The sequence below is a fragment of the Melospiza georgiana genome, unplaced genomic scaffold (assembly GCF_028018845.1).
Source record: "Melospiza georgiana isolate bMelGeo1 unplaced genomic scaffold, bMelGeo1.pri scaffold_29, whole genome shotgun sequence".
NCBI classification, from domain to species: domain Eukaryota; kingdom Metazoa; phylum Chordata; class Aves; order Passeriformes; family Passerellidae; genus Melospiza; species Melospiza georgiana.
This window is the reverse complement of record NW_026652215.1, coordinates 4,825,811-4,850,120: the sequence shown is the minus strand read 5'-3', so window position 1 is coordinate 4,850,120 and position 24,310 is coordinate 4,825,811. Positions and strand designations below refer to the sequence as shown.

The 24,310-nt window shown below is 53.3% G+C and overlaps 2 protein-coding genes across 2 annotated transcripts in view; one reads left to right on the top strand and one right to left on the bottom strand.

The window, feature by feature from the left end:
* Nucleotides 1-24,310, top strand: part of LOC131096395 (zinc finger protein 91-like) — a 117,275-nt gene that overhangs the window by 57,014 nt on the left and 35,951 nt on the right. Inside the window, 1 exon segment of the mRNA XM_058044735.1 lies at nt 23,073-23,333. Within this exon segment, the coding sequence (XP_057900718.1) occupies nt 23,073-23,333 (261 nt within the window).
* On the bottom strand, nt 14,937-15,872 carry LOC131096505 (olfactory receptor 14A16-like). Its single transcript, XM_058044848.1, has one exon. It carries the CDS (start codon nt 15,867-15,869, stop codon nt 14,937-14,939), a length of 933 nt encoding a protein of 310 aa, XP_057900831.1. The 5' UTR covers nt 15,870-15,872.

Sequence of the window (24,310 nt, the reverse complement as noted above, 5' to 3'; positions counted from 1 at the left end):
GTGTGAGGGAATATCTAAGGTGGTAGAAAACAGTTGCTGAACTGAAGTTATGGAAATGTCTGAGGCTGTTCTGGCTCGGAGGCAAGGGCTCCGCAAGCCACAGCAGCAGCTTTCCTCTCTGCCTTTAAGGCTTGCAACACCTCTATGATAATTTTCCCCAAAATAGCATATTTAGACCCCTCTTTTGCCTCACTCCTGCCAGATGCAATGCTATCCCACAACATCCGCCCCACAGCTTCCCATGTCGAAATCTCAAAAGAAACTTGTGCTCCTGCTATGAGATTATGGTCCCAATCCCAGTGCAGTAGTCCCTTCAAATTGGAAGCATCATACTTTTGTTCTCTCTTAGAGAGGATATGTTGGAGGAGTTTCTGAACACCTTCCCTTTCATGTTCAGACCCCATCTCCTCCCCGGCCGCTCACCTTGATCAGAGTGAGATTCAAGTCATCTACGACCGGAGCTCCAGTAACCTTTCCCTCTCCCTGGGACAGTGAGGATTCTTTTGACCAGCTTCTCCACTCCTCGAGCGTTGGCTCCGATCCTCTGCACATCAGCAAAATTGCCGACCTTGAGTCCCTTTAGTGCTGTGACATTGGGCCTGCCTGCATTCTCACTAGAAATGTGCGGTGTGGAGGTTCAGGGACATCACACCATAACCAATATGATCCAGTGAAGCCAAATTTATTATCCCTAAAAAGACTATATTTATAATAAATCTCTACTGTCCATGCGTCTCTAGCTAATACATGATTGGTTAATCCTAGCTGCTCACGCGTCTAAATTAGAATGCTGTTTGGATCACCTAATTTTTCATGTGTCTTGCTGTGGTCATCTGGCCCAACCATGGCTCACTTTCTTCTTTCTTTCCCAAGCTCACTGACAAACCTTCTGAGTCTTAACAACTCTTCTTCTTGTATCTTCTTCAAGGATGTACCGGCCCCATTTCTGAATATGTCCATTATTCATTGTTTGTGGATGTGTCCATTGTCCATTAGTACAAGCTGGCTGGATTGTGCATTGGCTGAATATGGCCATTGTCTAGCAAGAACTCCTCAATCTGCAAAAAACTCTCAACAGTCCCCCATACTCAGTCTGATGCTGCACATGGAGCCACTGCCCACAAGTGCCCGGCTGCGTCCATCTGGCCAATGGCTCGTGCCCACTCTGCCAAGGCAGGGCTCTGAGGGTGCAGGTCAGGCTGTCAAGTAGGACCATGATACAGTGGGTGCACAGTGGGACTGTGGGAAGGGCCTGGGCACAGCAAGGGCTGCAAGTGCCCAAGGCCAGGGGCTTCTCCATGCAGCTTCCAGTGGGCTCAGCCGCTGAAGGGTTGCTGGGTGTGGCCCTTTGTCACACAGGGCCCTTGATGATGTAGGACAGGGTAGTGCCCAGAGACCATTGTGACATCAGAGAGCCCCACCGTGACTGAGGGTGTATATAAGGGGCGCAGAGCCCTGGGGTGCCCAGTCCCGTGACAGCTGCTCTCTTGGAAGGAAGCAGCTCCCGGGATCTGTCCGTGCTACAGGAGCTCCAAGATGGAAGAGAGCAAGACAAAGCTCAACTCCTTCCAGTCACCCAGCCCCCTGCCCAGCTGGGGGCAAGACCAGGCCCTCAGCGGGCACTTGGTGGGGGCAGTGGGTGCCTCAGCGTGGCCACGGTCAGACACTGAGGAGGAGGAGGAAGAGAAGAAACCTGAGAGAGATAACAAGTGGGGAGATGTTGGGGCCCGAGAGCTTGGCCTGAGGGAAGAGGCCACAAGCTATGAATTCTCCCAGTCGGTGCCAGCAATGGCAGCCAAGGAAGCGTCCCCATGCAGAGCAATGAGTGCCCATGAGTTGCAGCAGTGGAAGGTGGCTGTGAGGGTGCTGTGGGGAGATCGGGCACAGCAACAGCCCCGCCAGTGGCAACAAAGGGCAACAGTCCAGGAGCTGCCCCCAATGGAAAAGGAGGTGACTGAGCCAAAGCTGAGCCAGTGAGGGGAAGGAAGTGTGAACAGCCAGGAGAACCAGGCACATTCTCCTGCCCCCAGGGAGGAGGTGCCATCAGCAGGGACACAGAGCCCAGTTGCTCCTCCAGACAGCCCCTGCTTCCCTCCAGCCCCTCACCCAGTCCACTGGGAGTCCAAACCCCCAGGGAGCAGCTGGAAGAGGCAGAGCAGAGCTCAGTGCTGGCAGAGAAGGAGAGTGAGGAGGGCACCTCAGCTGGCAATGATGAAGACTGGGAATCCCACAGCCAGACTGAGCTGTCCCAAGACTGCCAAGGTGAGGCAGAGCCAGAGCTGTCCCAAGGAGAGTTCAGCAGCTCCCAAGACCTCTCCAGCTGGGAAGACTGCAGTGAACCAGAGCTCAGAGAACTCCGAGATGATTCCACGGAGGAAGAAAGCAGCAGCACAGACCTGCCACAGGACTGCTGTGAAGGTAACAGCATCTTCAGCTTCGGGCCCACTCCCTTGCTGTAGGAGGAGGAGGACAGTGACTGGGATGAAGTCAGCATCCACGAACTGTCCAAAGGAGAAGGCAGGGCCCAAAGGCTGGCAGATCTTGTGGCAGATGGGCTACCACTTCCCATCCCTCAGGAGGTCTGGGTTGGGGAGCAAGCAGCGGAGTCCCTGTGTGCCTCACTTCCCTCCCTGTGCAGCGAAGGCTCCGTGGGCCAGCAGGGGCCCAAGGCAGGGCCACAGAGCCAGGGACCTGCCCCGCAGAGCCCTGGCGGTGCCTCAGCTGGCCAGCCGGGAGCGCAGGCCCACAGGCAGCAGCGCTGCCCCGAGCAAAGGGCCCGGCCGCCTCAGGCGGGCACTGTGGGCGCTGCTCTGCTGGGCCTGCCTGGCGCAGCAGCTGCAGGAGCAGTGCCCATGGCCCTGCCCAGCCCAGGCCGGCCGATGGCGGCTACTCCCTGCGCGGGGCCCCAGGGAGCCACACGGGCAGCCTCGGCCTGGACATGGCCCTGCAGCCTCAGCTGCCCCGGCCAGCCTGGAGCATCTCCCCAGCACCCACAGTCACTGCTGGGGCTGGCCCTAAACAGCACGCGTGGGACACGATTGGTGACAGAGCGCTCAGCAGGGAATCCCAGAGTCATCGAGGTGGGAAGAGACCCTGATGCTCACCTAGTGCCACGGCACCCTGGCAGCACCATCATCACCGCAAAACCACGTCCCCAAGGGCTACCTGGAAGCAAGGGACCGTTGGGACACTGTGGGGCCCCATGGAACCCAGGGAACATGGAACAGGTCTGGCTGGCTTGGCCTCCCAGGGGCCACGTGATGACAGCTCTGGCTGATCTTGGGAAGTCAAGGGCTGCCTCTCATCAGCTCCTGGAGCACTGGGGCTCGTGCTTTCCTTGCTATGGAAAAGAACTATCTCACTTTTCAGATGCCCATTGCCAAAATTGGTACTCTCCCTAAAAAATTTCCTCTATGCAAGGGTATCTTGCAAAACAAAGCCTGCCAGCCCTGGCTGGCCTTGGCCTCTGGTGGTCACTTCTCATCTGCCCCTGAAACAGAGGGTCTCTGTTCCTTCATTCCTCTGGAAAAGAACCAGCCTTCTTGTCCAGGGACCATGGCCAAAATTAGAATTTGGCCTCCCAAATTCCATATATCCAAGGATTGCTCCCAGACAAAAGTAGCCAGGACAGACAGGTCAGGCTGGCCCTGTCCTCTGGTGATTTTTTTAGACTATGAACTGAATGTCTTCATTTGGAAACACCTTGGAGAGGGCCCAGAGGTGTCCCAAGGAGGGGTTTGGAGGCCTTGGGCACATGAGCACTGTATAGGGACAATGGAGCTCTGTGCTCAGTGGGTTGGAGACAGAGGACAGTGGAGCAGAGCCATGAGAGTGTTTAAAGAGCAACTTCAGGGATGGTGGATCCTTTTGATATAATGGAAAACACCCAGAGAGACGAAGAATTAATGCTAAGGGCAGCTGGGAAGGCCGAGACTGGCACCAGGAAAAAGGAATTTCCCTGACAGGGCAGGGCTGTGGTGCAGCACGTCCCCAGCAGGAGCCTGGAGCAGCCCAAGGCTCTGTGTGGGCAGGCAGGGGCAGGCAGGAGGCAGAGCTGTCAGCAAAGGAAGGGCCCAGCCAGGTGGGGCAGCCGGGGGATGCCGACAGCCTGCAGGGACAGAGGCGCAGGGCAGGGACACCGTGGGACAGCCTGGGCTGCACAGGGCACAGGGATGGGCAGCAGCTGCAAGACAGCCCTGCCAGAGCCAACTTGGGCAGCACTTTGGCCATGGCTGCTGGCCCTGGGCCTGAGGCCATGAGGGGACAAGTGACCCTTTCAGGGCTGGGGCCTCATTGCCTCCTTGTCCCTGCTCAGCAGCCTGGCAGGGGCCACCCCATGCTCCTGCCTTTGCCATTTCACATCCCCACATGCCAGTGCCCATCCCGGGAAGAGCCCTGAGCAAGGAGGGAGGGACAGGATCTGCCTGGCCAGGGGCTGGGGCTCAGGCCTTGGCCCTTTGCATTCCTGAAAAACATCCAGGTGTGCTCAGAACAGAGACACATTTCCCTTGCTTGTCCCCAGCTGTCATCACTGCCTCCAGTGTTCTGCTCTCCCTGGAACCTGGGAACACTTTCTCAGTCCTGTCCCTCAAAGGGATCTCTTTAAAGTACAAGAAACTTCAGTGCTTCAGTCTCACTTTGAGCTCTTGAGAAGTTCTTTGAGCACACTCTGAGGGACTGTGTCTGATGCAAAGAGCACCAAAGCCCCAGAGGGTCATTAAAGTCCCTGTGCTGTGTCTGTGCTGATGAGCTGGGCCAGGCTCCTGGCCCAGAGGCAGCTCCTGGCAAGGGCAGCCCTGCAGAGAGACAGCTCTGGCCAGGAGCAGCTCCTGTGCACAGCCCAGCAGGGCTGGGGCACTGCCAGGGCCCCTCAGGGACACCAGCAGGGCACAGACAGAGCTCACAGGGGCTCAGCACTGGCAGGGGCTGTGGCATGTCCCAGAGGGGGCTGTCTCACAGCAGCACCTCTGGGACTATGTCATGGGGCAACAGAGCAGCTGGGATGTCAGCAAGGGGCTGTATGACAGCACTGAGGGAGGTGTGACATCACAGAGCTAGCTGTGACATCATAGAAGGCGGCTCTGTGACATCACAGTGTGGGTTGTGACATGGAGTATGATATCACAGAGCAGCTGTGTGATGTTACAGAGAAGGCTGTGACATCACAGGGTGACTGACATCACAAAGCTGCTCTCTGACATCACACAGCAGCTGAATGCCATCATATGGAGACTGTGTGTGACATAACAGAGTGGTTGTGTGACATCACAGGTAGCAGTGTGACATCACAGGAGGCTGTGTGATATCACAGGGGCTGTGTGAGGTCACTGGGGAGGTCGCTCTGCCCCAGCCCCTCTCACAGCTCCCCCCAGAGCAGTCCAACCCTGCTTGTGCGCAGCGGGGTCCCCTGTCCCCACGGGTTCCCCAGCCCCGCAGCCTCCCCCAGAGGATGTTCCACAAGACCGACCCCAGAGCCTGACACAGGGACAGGGGGCCGGGGCCCTGGGAGTGGCACAGGGGGACAGGGACCCCCCAGCAGCGTCCCCGTGTCCCCCAGGGCCAGAGCCTGGGCCAGGGCTCCTTCACCCTGTTACCAACGAGGGGCTGAGAGTGCTGAAAATATCCCCAGCAAGGGATCATCAAAAAGCAGATTGAATATTAAGGGACAGCACCACAGAGTTCCTTGGCAAGAGTCACTCTGCTCCTGACTGGACACTTCAGGCACACCAAGGAAACAAAGCAACTACAAAACCAAACAAAATTCAGGCAATCAAACCAGAAATGAATCATGAAATGTCCATGTGTGTGTGCATGCATGTGTGTGTGGCTAAAGGACAGTGTGGGCAAGGAAAAAAGGAATGCAGCCAAAAAGCTAAACAGAGCCCAAACTTAACAGATCTTGACTGATACCTTAGACTTCAGCATTTAGCAAAAGAACAGCACTTGACAGTATTTAACCTTACTTATAACCTAGGACTTAATGATTTCACAGTTGAATAACACTTAACAATATTCAGCTTAGCTTATAACTTATACTAAACTTCATTACTTAGTAAAAGAACAACCCTTAGGAGCATTTAACATACCTTACAGCTTGTGACTCACCCTTACAGGCCTGAGTGGCTCAGCTATCCAAGCCACTCAAACCCCTCAGGGAACAGCATTTCTGCCACATTTCCCCAGCACAGGCACTCCTGTGTGCACACAGACACAAAGAGTCAGTGCAAGGCACCTGTGAGCAATTCCCTTGAGGGCAGAGAATGCTCACTGGGGATCCTTTGGCATCTCTCCAGTGGGTCAAGGATTGAGCCTGGAGGAGAGGGGGAAGCAGCCCAGGCTCTGTGGTTGTTCAGGACCCCTGAGTGCAGCAAACGGGAGAGTTCCCAGCTGGGAGAGGCCCCACTCAGAGGGAGTGGCTGGCCCAGGAGAGCTCCAAGGGCTCCTTTTGGAGCGCTGTTTGCAGGGCCCCAAGAGAGGGGCTTCAGTCCCAGCAATGGTTCATCCTGGCCACACTTGACATCAACAGATTTCTTTGGCAGTGTGAGAACAGGGATGTTGTGCCACTGAGGGAACACAAACACTTCCCAGGGCTGCTGCTAAGGAACCAGGAGCTGGTTGGGCAGCGGCAGTGCCTGGAGCAGACAGTGTTTGTGATGAGCTGCAGAGGAGCTGAGCCCAGGGGTTGTTGGCCAAGGCCCAGACCCAAGGAGCATTTCTCAGCTGGCAGGGTGGCCTGAGAAGGGGAAGGGGGAATGCAGCAGCACAGGGCAAATAGAACCAAGGGACCATTGTGACACTGTGGGGCCTGTGAGACCAAGGGACCACTGTGACACTGTGGGGCCTCATGGAATCATGGAGAGCACCGTGACATTGCTGGTCCTCATGGATCCAAGGGGATCGTGCTGACTCTGTGTGGCTCCATGGAATGTAGGGATCATTGTGATACAGCAAGACCCCATGGAGCCAAAGGTTCATTGAGACATTGCAAGTCCTTATGTAATCATGGAGAGGCCATTGTGACACTTCACAGTGTCATGGAACCCAGGGGCCATTGTGACACTGTGGGGCACCATGGAGCCAAGAAGATCATTGTTACACTGAGGGGACTCATGGAATCATGGAGATCATTGTGACACTATGAGGATCCATAAGCAAAGCATTGTGACACTGTGAGGCCTCATGGAACCAGTGAGACCATTGTGACCCTGGGGGTCACCACAAAACCAAGAGGACTATTTTGATACTATGGGGCCTGGTGAAACCAAGAGGCCTTTGTGACACTGCACGGCTGCATGGAGCCAAAGGTCTATTGTGACATTGCAGGTCCTCCTGTTATCAATGGACCATTGTGAGACTGTGGAACCAAAATGAGACCATTGTGACACTGCAAAACTCCAGGGTCTAAAGCTCCATTGTGACATTGCAGGGCTCATGGAACAGAGGAGTCCTGAGACATTGTGGGGCCTGGGGAACCATGGAGACCATTGTGACACTGCAAGGCCTCATGGAATCATTGGGACAATTTTGAAACCTGGGAGCCACTGTGACACTGTGGGATCCCATCAAACAAGGGGTCCATTGTGACATTTCAGATCTTCTTGTAATCAAGGAGCCATTGTGGCAGTGTGGAGCCCCACAGAACCAAGGCACCATTGTGGCACTTCAGGGCCCCATAAAAACAAAGGAATACAGTGCAGGTCTGGCTGGTTTGACCTCCCAAGAGGTCAGGCTGACCTTGGCATGTTGAGGGTCTCATCCACTATTGAAACAGTGGTGCTCCGTGCTTTCCTTCCTATGGAAAAGATCTGACATGCTGCTCCAGGCACGTATGCCAGAATTGCAGTTTCACCTCCAAATTTCCTTATATCCAGGGATTGTTCCCATAGGAATGTTGCCAGGAAAAGTCTGGCTGGCAGTGGTTTCATGAGGGTCACCTCTCATCTTGCAAAACACTTGGCAAGATTCTGTGCTTTCCTTCCTATGGAAAAGAGCTGTCCTTCTCGGCCAGGTGCCCATGACCAGAATACGGATTTCACGTCCAACATTGCCTTACTGTGGCAGACTGGAGAAGATTTTTTGGCTTGAAACTTTTAGTGTGTGGGGGAGGAAGGGGCAGGTCCAGCCTTGCCCTGCCCTGGAACCCCAGCCCTGCCCTGCCCTGGAACCCCAATCCCCCCAGAGCCTCTATCCCAGCCCAGCAGTGTCTGCCAGTCCCTGGCACAGCACAGGCAATGCTCCACAGCCACCTCTGCAGCCCCAGCCCAGCTCCTGAAGAACCAAATGACCCCAAGACCCACCTGGGGGAAGGGCCCAGCAAGATCAAGGGGTATTTTAGGCTGATGACAAGGCAAGCACACATCTTGATCCCACCTCCTCTTGGAATTTCCATTTGAACAGTGCTGGAATCCAGGAGGTGGCAGCTGTCTGTGTGCTTCTCAGTATCTTTTTGGTCTTTCTCATTCTATGTCTTCTTCTTCTGTTTCTGTGCTCATGCAAATTTTGATTAACATTAAGTTAATCAGGCTTAGAGTGTGAAGTTGAATGGGCCAAGTCAATGCTTTTGAGAAGTGTTTTTTGTTGATCAAATATCTGCCATAGTTTGACATAGAAGAGTTTTAAAAAGTAATAAAAGTAAATTGATAAATAATAAACTGAAACTAAAACCCAGAACGCTCATCAATAAATTAATTAAAAAATCTCAAGGTTAGAAAAATCTTAAATTAACAAACTAAAAACCACTACACTGTCATAATAAATCTTTTGGCAAAGCTTGTCTGATTTTCTAAAGTTGCCAGTAAAGGCTGATTTGTTGTTTTAAGCTCCTGAGAATATCTTGTTGGTATTTCTCACGAGAGTCCATCTCAGAGTACACAAACAATTGTAATTTCTTTTAAATATCTCATTGAGAGAGTTGTTTTTTAGTGGATGGGAGCAGGGCTTTTCTGTCCTGCTTGGCCCAGCCCAGGCAGGGCTTCCCCAGCCACATTCCACACTCCATTTTCCAGCTGGAGCCGCTGGTGCCTCTGAGTTGTGCTGCCCCAGCCCCAGGGACGCTCTCCTTGTCTGCCCATTCCCCCACGGTCTCTGGGCAGGGATGGCCTCAGTGGGGGCTGCTGACATCCTCAGCACCTTGGAGGCTGCTGTTGAATTTTCCTGATGCAGATGCTTGTTCAGCCTTCAGCTCTTCAGTGCAGGAATTCAGTGTCCCAAAGATCATTAACATTCAGAACACCTTAAGAACCCAAGCCTCTGGAGTTTGATTTAAGTGTTGATTTGATTTAAGTGTTCAAATGTTTGTGGTTAATTTGATAGATTTCAGTAGTGTGTTCTAAGTGAATGCCTTATATTTAAAAAGACAGTGAGAAAAGATTTTTAAGGTCCTGTTTGGGACATTTCCTGTTCACAAATCAGTCTGTGCAGTCTCTTATTGACAGTGAATCCAAGTAGTTCCTCATTCAGTTTGAATAGATATGAAAATCAAGACCCTTCATGGCTGACAATCAATCAGACTCTGTCCCTACCCCCACCCCACCATTTCCCCCATCCAAGCCCTGGCACTCAGAGCAGCCTTGTGAAAATCTGAGCTCCCTCCAGCCCAGGCTGCACCTGCAGCTTTCAGCTCCTTGGCTCCAGCTCCCACCTGCTTTCCTTGGAGAAGGAGCTGCCTGAGACACCGAGGGATGTGGAGAGTTTTGTCAAAGAGTGGCTTGAGGAGAGAGGACACAGCCAAATTAATTTGGTAGAGATGTCCTAACTAGAGCAGAGGCCTTTTTGCAGGCAGGGTGTCTGTTGGGAATGTAGCTGACTAGAGGATGGAAAAGTACAAGACGGTGGTTAATTCCAAATCTTGCACCTGCAAGATAAGGTGTCCTTGGGCCTAGTGGAGTATGATAAAGAAATGGACAGTGAGACTTGAGAAGTAGAGAACGTAGGCCCAAAGGAATGTGGATGAGTTAATGGTATAGTTTAACCAATAGATTGCTTGGCTTACAGAATATTCATAAGCCTATTATTTGCTGTATAAGTGTTTGATGCTTTCTTCAATAAACTGGACCTGTGATGAACCATCTGGTGTCCGGGTCTCCTTCTCTCGACAGAGGGATGTTAATTTGTTGTCAGCCAACAAAGCCAAGGGAAGGCACAGCTCCATCAGATGCAAAAGCCATTCTTCTCCCTGGCTCTGCCTTGCACCTGATCCTCACAGCCTGTCCTGTTTCCTTCATCCCTCCTTTGCCAGGGACTTTGTGGGACAAGGGAGCTCTGCTCTGGGGATAGAGGGAGATGCAAGTGCTACCGCTGGGATGGGAGCCAAAACTCATCAGGTTTGTGTCCTTTGGGGGTCAGGAACTGATGAGACTCAGAGGCACAGAAAGTTTCAATTCATGGCCAGCAGACCAAAGTTGAACAGGACACAGTTTAACAAAAATCACGCTCTTCCTTGAGCTAGGGGCAACATCCCAGCAGTGTCTGATGATTCTGCCATCCAGAGGTGATTTCCATAGTAAAATTACTTTCAGACAAACATGGTTTTATGATAGATAAAAACACGATTCAGTTCTTGCATCAGGATGCTCATCCTGGTGTGGTGCACAACAGCTCCAACAATTCCTGATTTGCAAAGTTGTCAGTGGTGGATGGAGAAGAGAGGTCAGGCTGCTTTTGGTGCTGAGGAAAAGCTGAAAGCAGCCTGACTCATTTCATCTCCTCCTGTCCTGGCTGATCTCTCCTTTCCCCTTCCACCCATTGGCTTTTGTCTCCCCCCATGCCCCCTGTGAAGAGCCTGGCTCTGTGTTCTCCATTCCCTCCTCGCTGGCACTGCCAGGCTGGGATGAGGAGCCCCTCAGCCTTCCCTGCTCCAGGCTGGACAAGCCCAGCTCCCTCAGCCTCTGCACACAGCCCAAGGGCTCCAGCCCCACCTTGGAGGCCCTTCCCAGACCCTGCTCCAGCTGCCAGACATCTTTCCTAACCTGGCCAACCCAACCCAGGCCACAGTGACCTGGATAATCCCCGTCCATGATGTCCTGGTCACACAGCCCTGGCCCCTTGTCCCCATGTCAGGCTCTGGGGTGGATCCTGTGGAACATCCTTTGGTGGAGGCTGTGGCTCCAGGTGGCTTGGGGGGATCCTGGGGGACAGGGACCCTGCTGGGCATGAATAGGATTGGACTTGTTGGGAGAAACTGTGAGGGGGAGCTGGGGCAGAGTGACCAACCCAGTGACCTGACACAGCCCTGCCGGGATGTCACACAGCCCCTCTGGGATGTCACAGCCCGTTCTCCAATGCCCCACAGATGGTCTGTGATGGAACAGCCTATCTGTGATGTCACAGCTGGCTGTGTAATGTCACAGAGGCAGTCTATGATGTCCTAGCCCACTCTGTGTCCTCCTGTAACCAGATGATAAATTGTCTCCGCTAGGTGAGCTCACACCTGGAGCTTGTTCTCCACAACCCCAGGCCTGTGGAAGCCACACAATGCCCATTGTGTGAGAAGGGGAACTGGAAGTTCAGCAGCCTCAGTGTCCTGCCAGCTCAGCCAGGCCCACAGGAACATTGGGGTCCACGACCACCAGGGACCACCAGAGAGACCCCCAGGGTCTGGAAGAACACATGGATAAAGGGGAGGGGAAATATGTTATTGATTTTGGGGAAATTATTATCATATGTATGTCTAGTCAGGGACAATCAATGAATATGTGTGCAAAATACGGAATAGAAACAGAAACTTTCCTGTGCTCAGCATGCACGGCTTTGGGAGGAGCTGTCCCCTGTGCATCCAGCTGAATAAATAATGCTGCTTCTTAATGCTACATTGGTGTTAAGGAGTTTTCTGTTTTACTAAAGTTTTGGTAACACTCCCACTGGCAAGGAAAGCTCTGTCTGCTGCTGTTCACAAACAGAGAAGGGCTGGTGGCAGATGTGGGGCTCAGAGGTTGCCTGGGGCACAGTGACCATGAAATAATCAAGTGTTCAATGTTCTGTGAAAGAAGGAGGGGCAGCAACAAAACTTCTGCACTGGAATTAGGAAGGGCAGACTTTGATCTATTTAGGATGCTGTTGTGTGGAGTACTAAATCTGGTACTGATCTTTTTAGGGGACACAGGCCTTAAAACCAAGGAATCCAGGAAGGATGGACACATTTCAAGAAAGCAATCTTAAGGGGGAAGGAGCAGCCTGTCCCAGTGTGGCAAAAGATGAGCTAGTGAAGAAAATAACTGGCCTGGCAGGGCATGGAGTTTTTGTAGGAACTCAGGGAAAAAGGGCCAGCAACTCAGGAAGTGTTTAAGGATACTGTTAGGTTATGCAGGAAGAAAAGTTGAGAGGTGAAAGTTCAATTAGAACTTAACCTGGTGGTTTCTATAAGAAGAATAAAAAATGTTTTTATAAAAAGTTTATAGCAAAAGGAGGGAGAAGGAGAACCACAACCCTTTATTGATTGAAGTTGAGAACAGAGTAACTGAAGATAAGTAAAAGACTAAGCTACTTAATATCTTGTGTCAATTTTCAATATTAGGACAGGCTGTCCTCAAGACAAGTGTTCTCCTGCGCTGGTAGATGGGCACAGGCAGCAGAACAGCCCCTGTAATCCAGGAGGAAGAACCTGGGGACCTGCTGAGCCAATCAGATGCTCACAGGTGTGTGGGATCAGATGGGATCCATCCCAGGGGGATGAGGGAGCTGTGGATGAGGTCCCCAAGCTGCTCTCCATCATTTACCATCAGTCCTGGCTCAGCAGGGAGGTCCCAGAGGACTGGAGGTGCCAGTGTGAGCCCATCCCCAAGAAGGGCTGGAAGGAGGATCTGGGGAACTCCAGACCTGTCAGCCTGCCCTGGGTGCCCCCCAAGGTTATGGAACAGATCACCCTGAGTGCCATCACAGGGCGCCCACGGGATGGCCGAGGGGTCAGAGCCAGCCAGCATGAATTTAGGGGTGGCAGGTCCTGCCTGACCAAACTTATCTCCTTTTATGATCAGGTGACCCACCTGTGGATGCAGGAAATGCTGTGGATGTTGTGTGCCTGGACTTCAAAGCCTTTAAAACCATGAGCCACAGCATTCCCTGGAAAAACTGCAGCCCATGGCTTGGACATGTTCACCCCTCCCAGGGTAAAGCGCTGACTGGAGGCTGGGCCCAGAGAGTGGTGGGGATGGTGCTGCACCCAGCTGGTGTCCAGGCACTGGTGGTGTCCCCCAGGGATCTGTGTTGGGCCCAGTCCTCTTTAATATCTTAACTGATGATCTGGCTGAGGGGATCGAGTCCACCATTCAAACTGCAGATGGCGCCAAGCTGGGTGTGAGTGTGGATCTGCTGGAGGGCAGGACAAGAAGACACAGCCTTAAGCTGCACCAGGGGAGGGTTAGGCTGGACAATAGGAAGAAGTTCTTCACAGAAAGGGTGAGTGGGCATTGGAATGGGCTGGCCAGGGGGGAGGTGACCCAGTCACTGTCCCTCTCCAGTGGCACTTAGTGCCATGATCTGGGTGACAAGGCAGTATTAGGCCAATGGTTAGACTTGATGATCCCAAAGGTCTTTTCCAGCCTATTTGATTCTGGCATTCTGTGCACTCTGGGGCCATTGTGACACTGCAGGGCCTCGTGGAACTGAGAGGACCATGGTGACACAGTGCAGCCCCATAGAACGAGGGGTCCATTGTGGTGCTCTGGGGCCAATAGAACCAGGGAGTGCACTGTGACACTCTGGGTCCTCGTGGAACCACAGAGGCCATTGTGACACTGCAGGGCCTTGTCTAACCAAGGGGTTTCACCATTTTGGGACTGCAAAACCAAGGATACCTTTGGGAGACTCCAGGGCCCAGTGGAATCAAGGGGCTGTTCTGACACTGCGGGGCCTCATGGAACCAAGAGGACATTGTGACAGTGCAGGATCCTGTGTAACCAAGGGGCCACGGTGACATGATGGGGCCTCCAGGAATCTGGAAGAACGTTGTGACACTGTGTGGCCTCGTGGAAACAAAGACTCCATTGTGACACTGAGGGGACTTGTGGAGCCACAGAGACCTTGGTGACAGTGTGGGACCTCATGTAACCATGGGGCCATTGTGACACTCTGGGGCCTCATGGAACCAAGGGCCCACTGTGGAACTGCAGCACCAACGAAAACATTGTGACACTGTGAAGCCCCATGGAACCAAGGAGTCCATTGTCAAATATTGGGGCCCTATGGAACCCAGGAGACCAGTGTGACAGTGCAGGGCCTAATGGAACAAGGAGGCCATTGTGACAATGAGAGGCCTCATGGAACCAAGGACATCTTTGCAGATGACACCAAGGTGGGTGTGAGTGTTGATTCAGTGGGAGCATAGGAGGGCTCTGCACAGGGACCTGGACAGGTGGATCTTGGGGGTGAATCCAACAAGGTGAGGTTTAACAAGACCAAGTGCCGGGTCCTGCACCAGGGCGACAACAACCCCTGCAGTGATACAGGCTGGGGACAGAGTGGCTGGACAGCAGCCAGGCAGAAAGGTACCTGCAGGGAGTGATGGACAGCAGGCTGGGCATGAGGCAGAATTGTGCCCAGGTGGCCAAGAAGGCCAATGGCTCCTGGCCTGGATCAGGAATGGTGTGGCCAGCAGGAGCAGAGCTGCTGTGCCAGCACTGATCTTGCCCCAGCTCTGCACACAGACATTGCTGCTTCAGCTCCAGAGAAGAGAACACAAGGGCATCTCTGGAAAAAAACTTGGCTGGGAGATCCTTTATTTCCTTTAAAGCCAAAAGAGTGTGGCCCCTCATTGACACAGTCTCTGGCCACAGGGAAGTTGGAGAGAAACAAAATGAGAAAAGGCAAAAACAATGACATTCCTTTGTGGACAATATAAAAAACTGATACAAAGGAAAAAAAAGAACAAACCACAACCAAAGCAACAAGAAGTATGAAAGATGTCTTTTACTAGAAGTGATTGGCAGGAACTGGCCAGCAGTTTAATGTCCCTGAAAGCATCCAGTGATCAGTCTCCACACTGCAGCCTTGAGCTCCTGGTTCCTCAGGCTGTAGATGAGGGGGTTCAGGGCTGGAGGCACCACCGAGTACAGAACTGTCACTGCCAGATCCAGGGATGGGGAGGACATGGAGGGGGGCTTCAGGTAGGCAAAAAACCCAGTGCTGATGAACAGGGTGACCACAGCCAGGTGAGGGAGGCATGTGGAAAAAGCTTTGTGCCGTCCCTGCTCAGAAGGGATCCTCAGCACCGCCCTGAAGATCTGCACATAGGAGAAAACAATGAACACAAAACAGCCAAAACCAAAACAGACACTAACTGCAATGAGCCCAAATTCCCTGAGATAGGATTTGTAGCAGGAAAGCTTGAGGATCTGGGGAATTTCACAGAAGAACTGGCCCAGGACATTGCCATGGCACAGGGGCAGGGAAAATGTATTGGCTGTGTGCAGCAGAGCATGGAGAAAGGCACTGGCCCAGGCAGCTGCTGCCACGTGGGCACAAGCTCTGCTGCCCAGGAGGGTCCCATAGTGCAGGGGTTTGCAGATGGACACGTAGCGGTCGTAGCACATGATGGTCAGGAGGAAAAGCTCTGCTGAAATGAAGAACATAAAGAAAAACACCTGTGCAGCACACCCTGTGTAGGAGATGTTCCTGGTGTCCCAGAGGGAATTGTGCATTGCTTTGGGGACAGTGGTGCAGATGGAGCCCAGGTCGCTGAGGGCCAGGTTGAGCAGGAAGAAGAACATGGGTGTGTGCAGGTGGTGGCCGCAGGCTACGGCGCTGATGATGAGGCCGTTGCCCAGGAGGGCAGCCAGGGAGATGCCCAGCAAGAGGCAGAAGTGCAGGAGCTGCAGCTGCCGCGTGTTTGCCAATGCCAGCAGGAGGAAGTGCCTGATGGAGCTGCTGTTGGACATTTGCTGTCTCCAGACATTGGAACCTTTTCAAGAAGTAATTACGGTGATAATTGAGGGGAGATTTCTCACAGAAAAGGCAAAGCCCTTTCTCATAGATCCTTTCCTGCCACTAAACAACTACCCCTGTCTATGTCTCAGAGATCTTCCTTCAACTCTGTTGCTGGACCCCTGATTGCTGCTGGCCAATGTTGTGTGAGGAGCTGGACCTTGGTCTGCAGGACACCTGGGAGTCAGCCCTGACCCCCAGTCAGTGCAGGGGCACATTAAGGGCAGAGGCCAGTCCTGGTTTTGGGATTTGTATAAAGAATGTTGAGTCAAGGCAGAGGAGCTGCCTGCATGAAGGGATGGGGATTGCAGGAGGCAGAACAAGAGATTCTGCTGCATCTAGGGAGAACAGAGAGTCCAGGGAGTCAGGCGGATTGTCTGAGGCTTAGTGCAGACTGAGGGGAGCTGCTCTGTCCCTCTCTCCTGTTCCAGCTGCCCTGCACTTGCACCTTTCTGAAATTCACTCCTGCGTTAGCCTCGGCAGCCAGGAGACACTGCTGAGAGCAGAGGGATCCCTGGCACACAAAGGGGCTCCTGCCTTTCCCAGAGTCAGGACAGTGGGCTCATTGCCAGCCTCCCAGGCTGCCCTGCCCAGAGCTGCCTGGGCACAGGGAGCTGGGACACCCCATTGCTGTGCTCAGCCTGCACAGGAGGAGACCAAGGGCTGGGCCTGGCCCTGCAGCTGGAACTGCCATTGCAGAGAGCCCCTCAGCAATGGCAGCAGCACCTGGGCAAGGCAAGGAGAGAGAGAGGGAGCCGGGCCCGAGGAAAAGCCTTTCCCTGGCCAGCCCTGCCCAGCCCCTGGCAGGCAGCAGCAGGGCGGGACAGTGGCCCTCAGGCCCTGGTCAGCAGGGAATGGACACATGGCCGCAGAGATGCCCTTCATCTCTGGGGCTGCTCTGCCTGCCCAGGAGGGACTGAGGGCCCTGAGCAGCCGGGCTGAGGGCTGTGCTGGCTGCGAGGGGACACAAGAGCTGTGCTGCTCAGGGCAGTGTGTGCCCTGCAGGGCAGGCCCAGCATGTGCCACATCTGGCCTGCAGCAGGGCTTCCCTCAGCACTGCCTCCCTCCCTGCCTGCCCACGGCTCTGCTACTGGAGCTGCCCCAGCCCCAGCTGCTCCTGTGGCCCCGGGCTCCTTCCCTGCCAGAGCTTCCAGAGCCCAGCCCAGCCCCTGGGCCAGCCCTGCCCTGCAGCTGCTGGGCCCTGCAGGGATTAAAGAACAGCTCCCCCAGCCTGGGCACCATGGAAAGCTGACGCTGAATGGATCTGGAGGCTGGGCAGGTGCAGGCACTTGCTGAGGTGCCAAGGAATCCTCAGGGTGATGATTTAAGAGTCCCAGCCCCTGCTCTGCCATGAACAGCTGAGTTTCCATTGCCCCCAAGCTGAGCCAGGGAAAAGTGGAAGCACAGATTCAGGAAAGCAGAGACCTAGGTAGGAAACTCCTGCCCTGAATGAGTTCATGACAGGTCCTCTCAGAAATGAGCAGGGCATGAGCTGGAGCTCTGGGCAGCCCTGGCTGCAGCCCCAGCTTCACCACCTGCAGCCGTCCCTGGCAGCAGGAGCCATCCTACCCTGTCCCTCTGATGGTGCCCAGGGCAGCCCTGCTCTGCAGCACATCCTCCTTCTCCTCCTTCTACTCCTCCTGTGCCGCAGAGAAACTGGGAGAGTCCTCCTGACACATCCCCCAGGCTGTGGGGTGTGCTGGCTTCAGGAGATCCCTCCAGGAGCACAGGGGACATTGCCCTGAACCCACACACTCACCATGCACAGGGCTGTGAAGATCTTTCCCCAAGTGAAGTCTCAGCTCAATGTCTTCCCAATCCTGATTGCCTTCAGCCTGTCTCTGCCTGGCTCCTGTCCCATCAGTGCCTGCAGGCAGAGAACTCAGCCCTGTTGGGCTGGGAGAGGAGCTGGTCCTGGGAGGAGCTGTTCCTTTAAAGCTCAGCAGCACAGACACAGCACAAGGACCTTAATGAGCCTCTTGGGACTTGGGTGTTGTTTACATCAGACTCAGTCCCTGAGAGAGCGTTCAAAGAACTTCTCAAGAACTCAAAATTAAATGAAACACTGAACTTAAAAAAAAGTTTTAATGGGTTCTGTGGAGAGACATGACTGAGAAAGTGTCCCCAGGTTCCACTTAGAGTAGGACACTGGAGGCAGTGATGACAGCTGGGGACAAACAAGGCAAAGGTGTCTCTGGTGCTGAGCAAAGCTGGATGTGTTTGAGGAATGCAAAGGGCCCAGGCCTGAGCCCCAGCCCCTGGCCAGGCAGATGCTGTCCCTCCCTCCTTGCTCAGGGCTCTTCCCGGGATGGGCACTGGCATGTGGGGATGTGCAATGGCAAGGGCAGGAGCATGGGGCGGCCCCTGCCAGGCTGCTGAGCAGGGACAAGGAGACAATGAGGCCCCAGGCCTGCAAGGGTCACTTGTCTCCTGCTCCTGCCTCAGGCCCAGGCCCAGCAGCCATGGCCAAAGTGCTGCCCAAGTTGGCTCTGGCAGGGCTGTCTTGCAGCTGCTGCCCATCCCTGTGCCCTGTGCAGCCCAGGCTGTCCCACGGTGTCCCTGCCCTGCACCTCTGTCCCTGCAGGCTGTTGGCATCCTCCGGCTGCCCCAGCTGGCTGAGCCCTTCCTTTGCTGACAGCTCTGCCTCCTGCCTGCCCACACAAAGCCTGGGGCTGACCCAGGCTCCTTCTGGGGGATGTGTTGCACCACAGCCCTGCCCTGCAAGGGAAATTCTCATCTCCTCATTTCCAGTCTTGGTCTCCCCTTCTGCATTTGTGGTATAATTTCTCTATCTGGCTGTTTCCCATTATGGAGAAAAAGCTCAACTGTTTCATAATCCACCCTTCCAGCCCTTCCAGGCCACTGCTGTTCTATCCTCAGTCTCTTCAAAGGTGAGCCCTGGTACATCAGCCTTCATACATGAGTTATGTTCTTGAGGCCTGCAAATCCCAGCCTGGGAGATATTTCCGCACACTCCAAGATGTTTTCAGATGAAAACATTCTGCTCATAGTCTTAGAATATCACCAGAGGCCAAGACCAGGCAGAGCTGTCTATCCGGCCAGCTTTTGTCTGGGAGCAATCCTGGGATAGATGGAATTTTGGCAACCAAATTCCAATTTTTGCCATGGCCACTGGGCAAGGCCAGTTCTTTTTCCATAGGAAGGCAGGCACAGAGCCCTGGTGCTTCCAAGGAAGATGAGATGTGACCACCAGAAGCCCAGGCCAGGCAGATCTGGCAGGTTTTTCTTCTGCGAATACCCTTGCATACAGGAAATTTTTAGTGGGGAATACCAATTTTGTCCATGGGGTTCTGAAAAGAGAGACAGTTCTTTCCATAGGAAGGAAAGCATGGAGCCCCAGTGTTTCATGGGCAGATGAGAGGCAGCCCTTGACATTCCAAGATCTGCCAGACCCAGGCCCCTGGGAGGCCAAATCAGGCAGAGTTGTTCCATGTTCCCCTGGTTCTATGAGGCCCCACAATGTCCCAGTGGCTCCGTTGCTTCCATGAGGCCCTGAGGTGTCACAATGGCCCCGTGGTTACATGAGGCCCTGAAGGGTCCTAATGGTCTCCATGGTTCCATGAGGCCCCACAGAGCCATGGTGGTCTCTTGGTTCCATGAAGCCCCACGGTGTCACCATGGTATCCCAAAGTGTCACAATGGTCTCCATGGTTCCACCAGGTCCTCACAGTGTCACCATGGTCTCCATAGGAAGGAAACAACCAAGCCCCAGTGTTCCAGGGGCAGATGAGGGGAAGCCACCAGAGGCCAAGGGCAGCCAGATTAGATGATGCTGGCAGATTTTGTCAGGGAGCAATCTCTGGATATAGGGAATTTTAGAGGTGGAATACCAGTTTTGGCCTGGAGAAGAAGGACGGTTCTTTCCCATAGGAAGCAAAGCACGGAACACTGGTGTTTCAGGGCCAGATGAAAGGCGGCCATCAGAGGCCAAGGCCAGCCAGAGCTCTCTGTCTTGGCAGCTTCGGTCTGAAAGCAGCCCTTGGATATAGGGAATTTTGCAGGCGGAATCCCAATTTTGGCCATTTCTGCACATATCTATGATATCTAGGATGGTTTTTTCCACAGGAAGGAAAGCACAGAGCCCAAGTGTTTCAGGGGCAGAAGCAGAGAGAGAAGGCTCCTGAGAGGCCAACTCAGCCAGACCTTTCTCTCCTGGCACCTTTCATCTGGGGGAAATCCTTCGATATAGGTAATTTTGAAGGTGGAATCTCAGATTTGGCCATGGGCACCAGGATAGGAAGAAGAGTTCTTTTCATTAAGATGGAAAGTACCGAGCCCCAGTGTTTCAAAGGCAGATGAGAGACAGCTCTTCAGAAACCAAGGCCAGCCAGACCTGTCTCTCCTGGCACCTTTTGTGTGGGAGAAATCCTTGGATATAGGGAATTCTGGAGGTGGATTCCCAACTTTGGTCATGGGTGCCTGGATGTGAAAGGTGCTTTTTTCCCATAAGAAAGAAAAGCACATTGATCCTGTTGCGTTCTCAAGGCGTGGCGACCTGGTTCTTAGTGCGGCACGGTGGCCCTAACCCCAGGGTCACTCAGTCCATATGCTCCTGACACCAACATGGTGGACACCAAATGGCGTTTATTGAGGGGTCACAAGGGTTTTTATAGCTTGGGCAGTCAGTGTCAATTCCTTCTGCCCACGTCTGGCTGGGTGTGGCCAGGTGTGGAGCAAAGGTCTGACTGCAGGGGGGGGATGTCCTGACTGACCGTACAGCCCGATTTCTTCCGCACGTAGATCTCTAACTCTCCACATTTCCCCCCTCCCTCATGATTAGTAAAAATCGTATAAAGTTATAAAATGTAGAGGTTACAAAATTTCATGGGTTAGTAAAATTAGTATAAAATTGTAAGTGTGTCAGTAACTGGCACGCCTTAAAGTAATTGTCGGCGCTCGACAAACATAATGTTAACCGTTTCTAAACGCTTTTTAACGAATAGCACCAGTTTGTTTAATATGCAAGGCCCGAAGATTAGGGTTAGTAAGATTATAGCAAGTGGGCCAATTAGGGTAGAAATCAGGGTGGTGAGCCATGGGGACCGGTTGAACCATGACTCGAGCCAGCCCTGTTGAGCTTCTCTGTCCATTTTTCTTAGGTTTAGCCAGTTTCTCAGTTCGGCCACGGAGTCTCTCACGACTCTGGTGTGGTTCGCATAAAAGCAGCATTCCTCTTTCAAGGTGGCACACAGGCCTCCTTGCTGCATGAACAAAAGGTCCAGTCCATGGCGATGGTCTGGCTATTACTTTGAAAGCAACACGAATGGCTTCTCGGGCAGCACGGGTTGTTGTCATAACCTCAGGGGCCCGCAGGCCCTCAGCTTCCGCCTGGGGGGTGATCATAGTGGGATCTGTGCCCATTAGCCTCTGTATGCTGGAGTTGTGCAGTGGATGGTCTGCCCCTGTTACTAAGGCTAGCTGCTTTACACAATTGTCCTCCCATTCCTGTTTAAAAACGATCATCCCCGCCCCATCGAAAATCATCCTGCAAGTCTGTTTGATATCAACAGGAAAGCATATAATTGCCTCCAAAAACGCTGTCAATGAGTGTGGAAACCATGGCAGAATTAATCCCCCTGTCTACAACCGCTTTAACAATTGCCTGCATGTCTTTCGGGTTTCCTGGGGACTAGGTTCTTTGATTTCTGTCTGCCCGCCTCCCCAAGGACTGGGAACACCAGTGTGGCAGACGGAACCCACTCCGCACAAGCCATTTTTATTTTCTGCCTGTCTGTAAGCAGGGTTTGATCTTTCTCTGATATCCCCTTAACCCACGCAGGAGCGCTGTAGCTAGTGATCTTGTATGCCGCTGCTCCCTTTTTGTTACAGCCCAAGTCGTTGTCGGAATCCTCTGACCAACTTTCGAGCCCATCTCAGCTTGAGTCACAGTCCAAGCCAGAAGTTGACTGGCCGGAAATTTCCGGGCTGCTCAGCCGTTTTCTCGGGCTCCGACCCCGCCCCTTCTTGTAGGGGTTGGGCCGTTCCCTCCCGCTGGGCTCCCCCTGCCTCCTGCTGGGGGAGGTCCTTGCCCTATAAGGACCTAATTTAAATTGAGCGCTTTGATTGGTCTTAGGCTCCTTCTCGGGGGCCGCCCCTCCTCCCCGCTCACCCACGCTTGCGCTGTTCAGCGAGTCTTCTGCATTTCTGCCCCCCGTGTCATCATTCCAGCCCTGGTCACTCGCTCCAGCGCCATTATCAAATGCATATGGCGGGGGTGCGTTTTTATCAACCGCTTCGGGGTCCGATACTATAGCAGCATTCCATGCCTCCTCTGCTAGCCCCTGCCAAAATGGCCACGCGTATTCCTCCCCCTCCGATGGTGAGTCCGGTCGCTGAGGGGGTTCTGGTGTTCGCGCCTCTGCGTGCCTGACCGGGTCAAAGTCCTCCGCCGTTTGCATCACTGCCCCTACCCCCAATTGTGGCGTGGCTAATGAACAAGTTCGCACGGCTTTCCAAGTTTCCTGCTCTTGCTGAGCTTTTTGCAGAGCCTGGATAACTCTGCCCCATGATTTGAGGGCTTTCCCTGAGCCTGAGGACATGGTTTCCTCGACAAAACCTTTGTGCAAATATCCCAAATCTCCGGATGGAGAATTTCTACTGGGCTTTCTATAGCCCCAAGCTTAATCAGTCTCGGCACTACGAGACATAAATCCTTAAGCTTACACTCGATACCCCACTGCATGTGGATCTGACTTATGACCTTCGTGATAGCGTCCATGCTCCTCGCTGGTCTGGGGGCGTCCCCCCCACTGCATGAGGCCAGCTGTGCAGCCACCGGTCCCTCGTCCAGGCGATCCCTGAATCCTGGGTGACGATCGTGTCCCGGGTTTAAGGCACCAGATGTTGCCTTCTCAAGGCGTGGCAACCTGGTTCTTAGTCCGGCACGGTGGCCCAAACCCCAGGGTCACTCGGTCCATAAGCTCCTGACACCAACGTGGTGGACAGCAAATGGTGTTTATTGAGGGCTCACAAGGGTTTTTATAGCTTTGGCAGTCAGTGTCATTTCCTTCTGCTCATGTCTGGCTGGGTGCGGCCAGGTACGGAGCAAAGGTCTGACTGCAGGGTGGGGGGGGGGGGGGTCCTGACTGACCGTACAGCCCGATTTCTTCCGCACGCAGATCCCTAACTCTCCACAGCATCCACACTGGAAAGAGGCCCTACGAGTGTCTCCAGTGTGGGAAGAGGTTTCACACAAGCTCCAATCTCCTCCAGCACCAGCGGATTCACACAGACGAGAGGCCCTTCCAATGCCCCGACTGCGGGAAGGGATTCAGAGACAACTCCACCCTCGTCACCCACTGGCACATCCACACTGGGCAGAGGCCCTACGAGTGTCCCCAGTGTGGGAAGAGCTTCAGCCACAGCTCTCACTTGACCAAACACCAACAGAGGCACTGGTAAGGGAAGCCCTGGAAATGCTCTAATTTCAGGAAGAGCTTCATGTACCACTCCAGCTTCATCCCCCATGGAAGGATCCACGTTGGGCAGAGCCCTGCTGACCCACATTCAGTGATCTGTGCTGGGAGGACACCTGGCTGGTTATCCTTTTGGTTTGGCCCCAATTTCCTCTTGATTTTTCTTTATCACTTCAAAACACCTGGAATAGGACTAAAAAGAAAGAAATTTATCAAAGATGCCTAAAGTTCCATCAGTTAACAGATACTTGAGCAGCAATTTATCATTTTGGGACATATTCTGGAAGATTTGTGGTCCTTGGGGGACTTCAGGAAGTGTTCTCCCTATCTTTGCACTCCAAAAGTCAAGATGGATTGATCTGTCACCTCAAAATGATTCAGTCCCACTGAAAACACCTCAATCTTACCCTCAAGGGGCTCAATCCCATTATAAATTGCCTTGTTCCCACCTCAAAAAAACTCAGTCCCATGCTAAAATTACTCAATTCCACAGCCTCCAGGCTGAGATGGGATTGGATACAGACTGGGAGAAGTGGCATCCAAATTTGAGGGTGTGGGATCGGGATTGTGGGGGACTGGGTGTGTGGGATGTATTTTGATAGTAAATAAAATTTTCAAAACTATTAGTTTCTGTCCCATTCATTTTCCATCAGTTCCAGTTCTGTTTTTCAGAGTGTCACCTTCTCAGCTGATTGTGTTTGTGTCCTCCTTTCTCTCCTGCCTTTCTCTGCCTGCTCTGTTTCAATCTCAGTGTCTCCCTTGAGCCAGGGCAGCTCCCACCAAACACCCTGCCCTGATTTAATTCCCAGTCCATGCGCTTCAACAGCCATGGGTGAAGTTATGAAGGCTGGCTGTGAAATGTCACTGTAAGATCTTGCTCCACTTGGCCTTTGGCTCCTTCTTAAGAGCTTTGCCTTCAGAGGCAGGAACATCTTTTCCTGGCTGGGAACTGGAATTCC

What these genes read in the sequence shown, in the direction of transcription:
- LOC131096505 (XM_058044848.1), bottom strand. Translation starts at nt 15,869, where the DNA reads ATGTCCAACAGCAGCTCCATCAGGCACTTCCTCCTGCTGGCATTGGCA.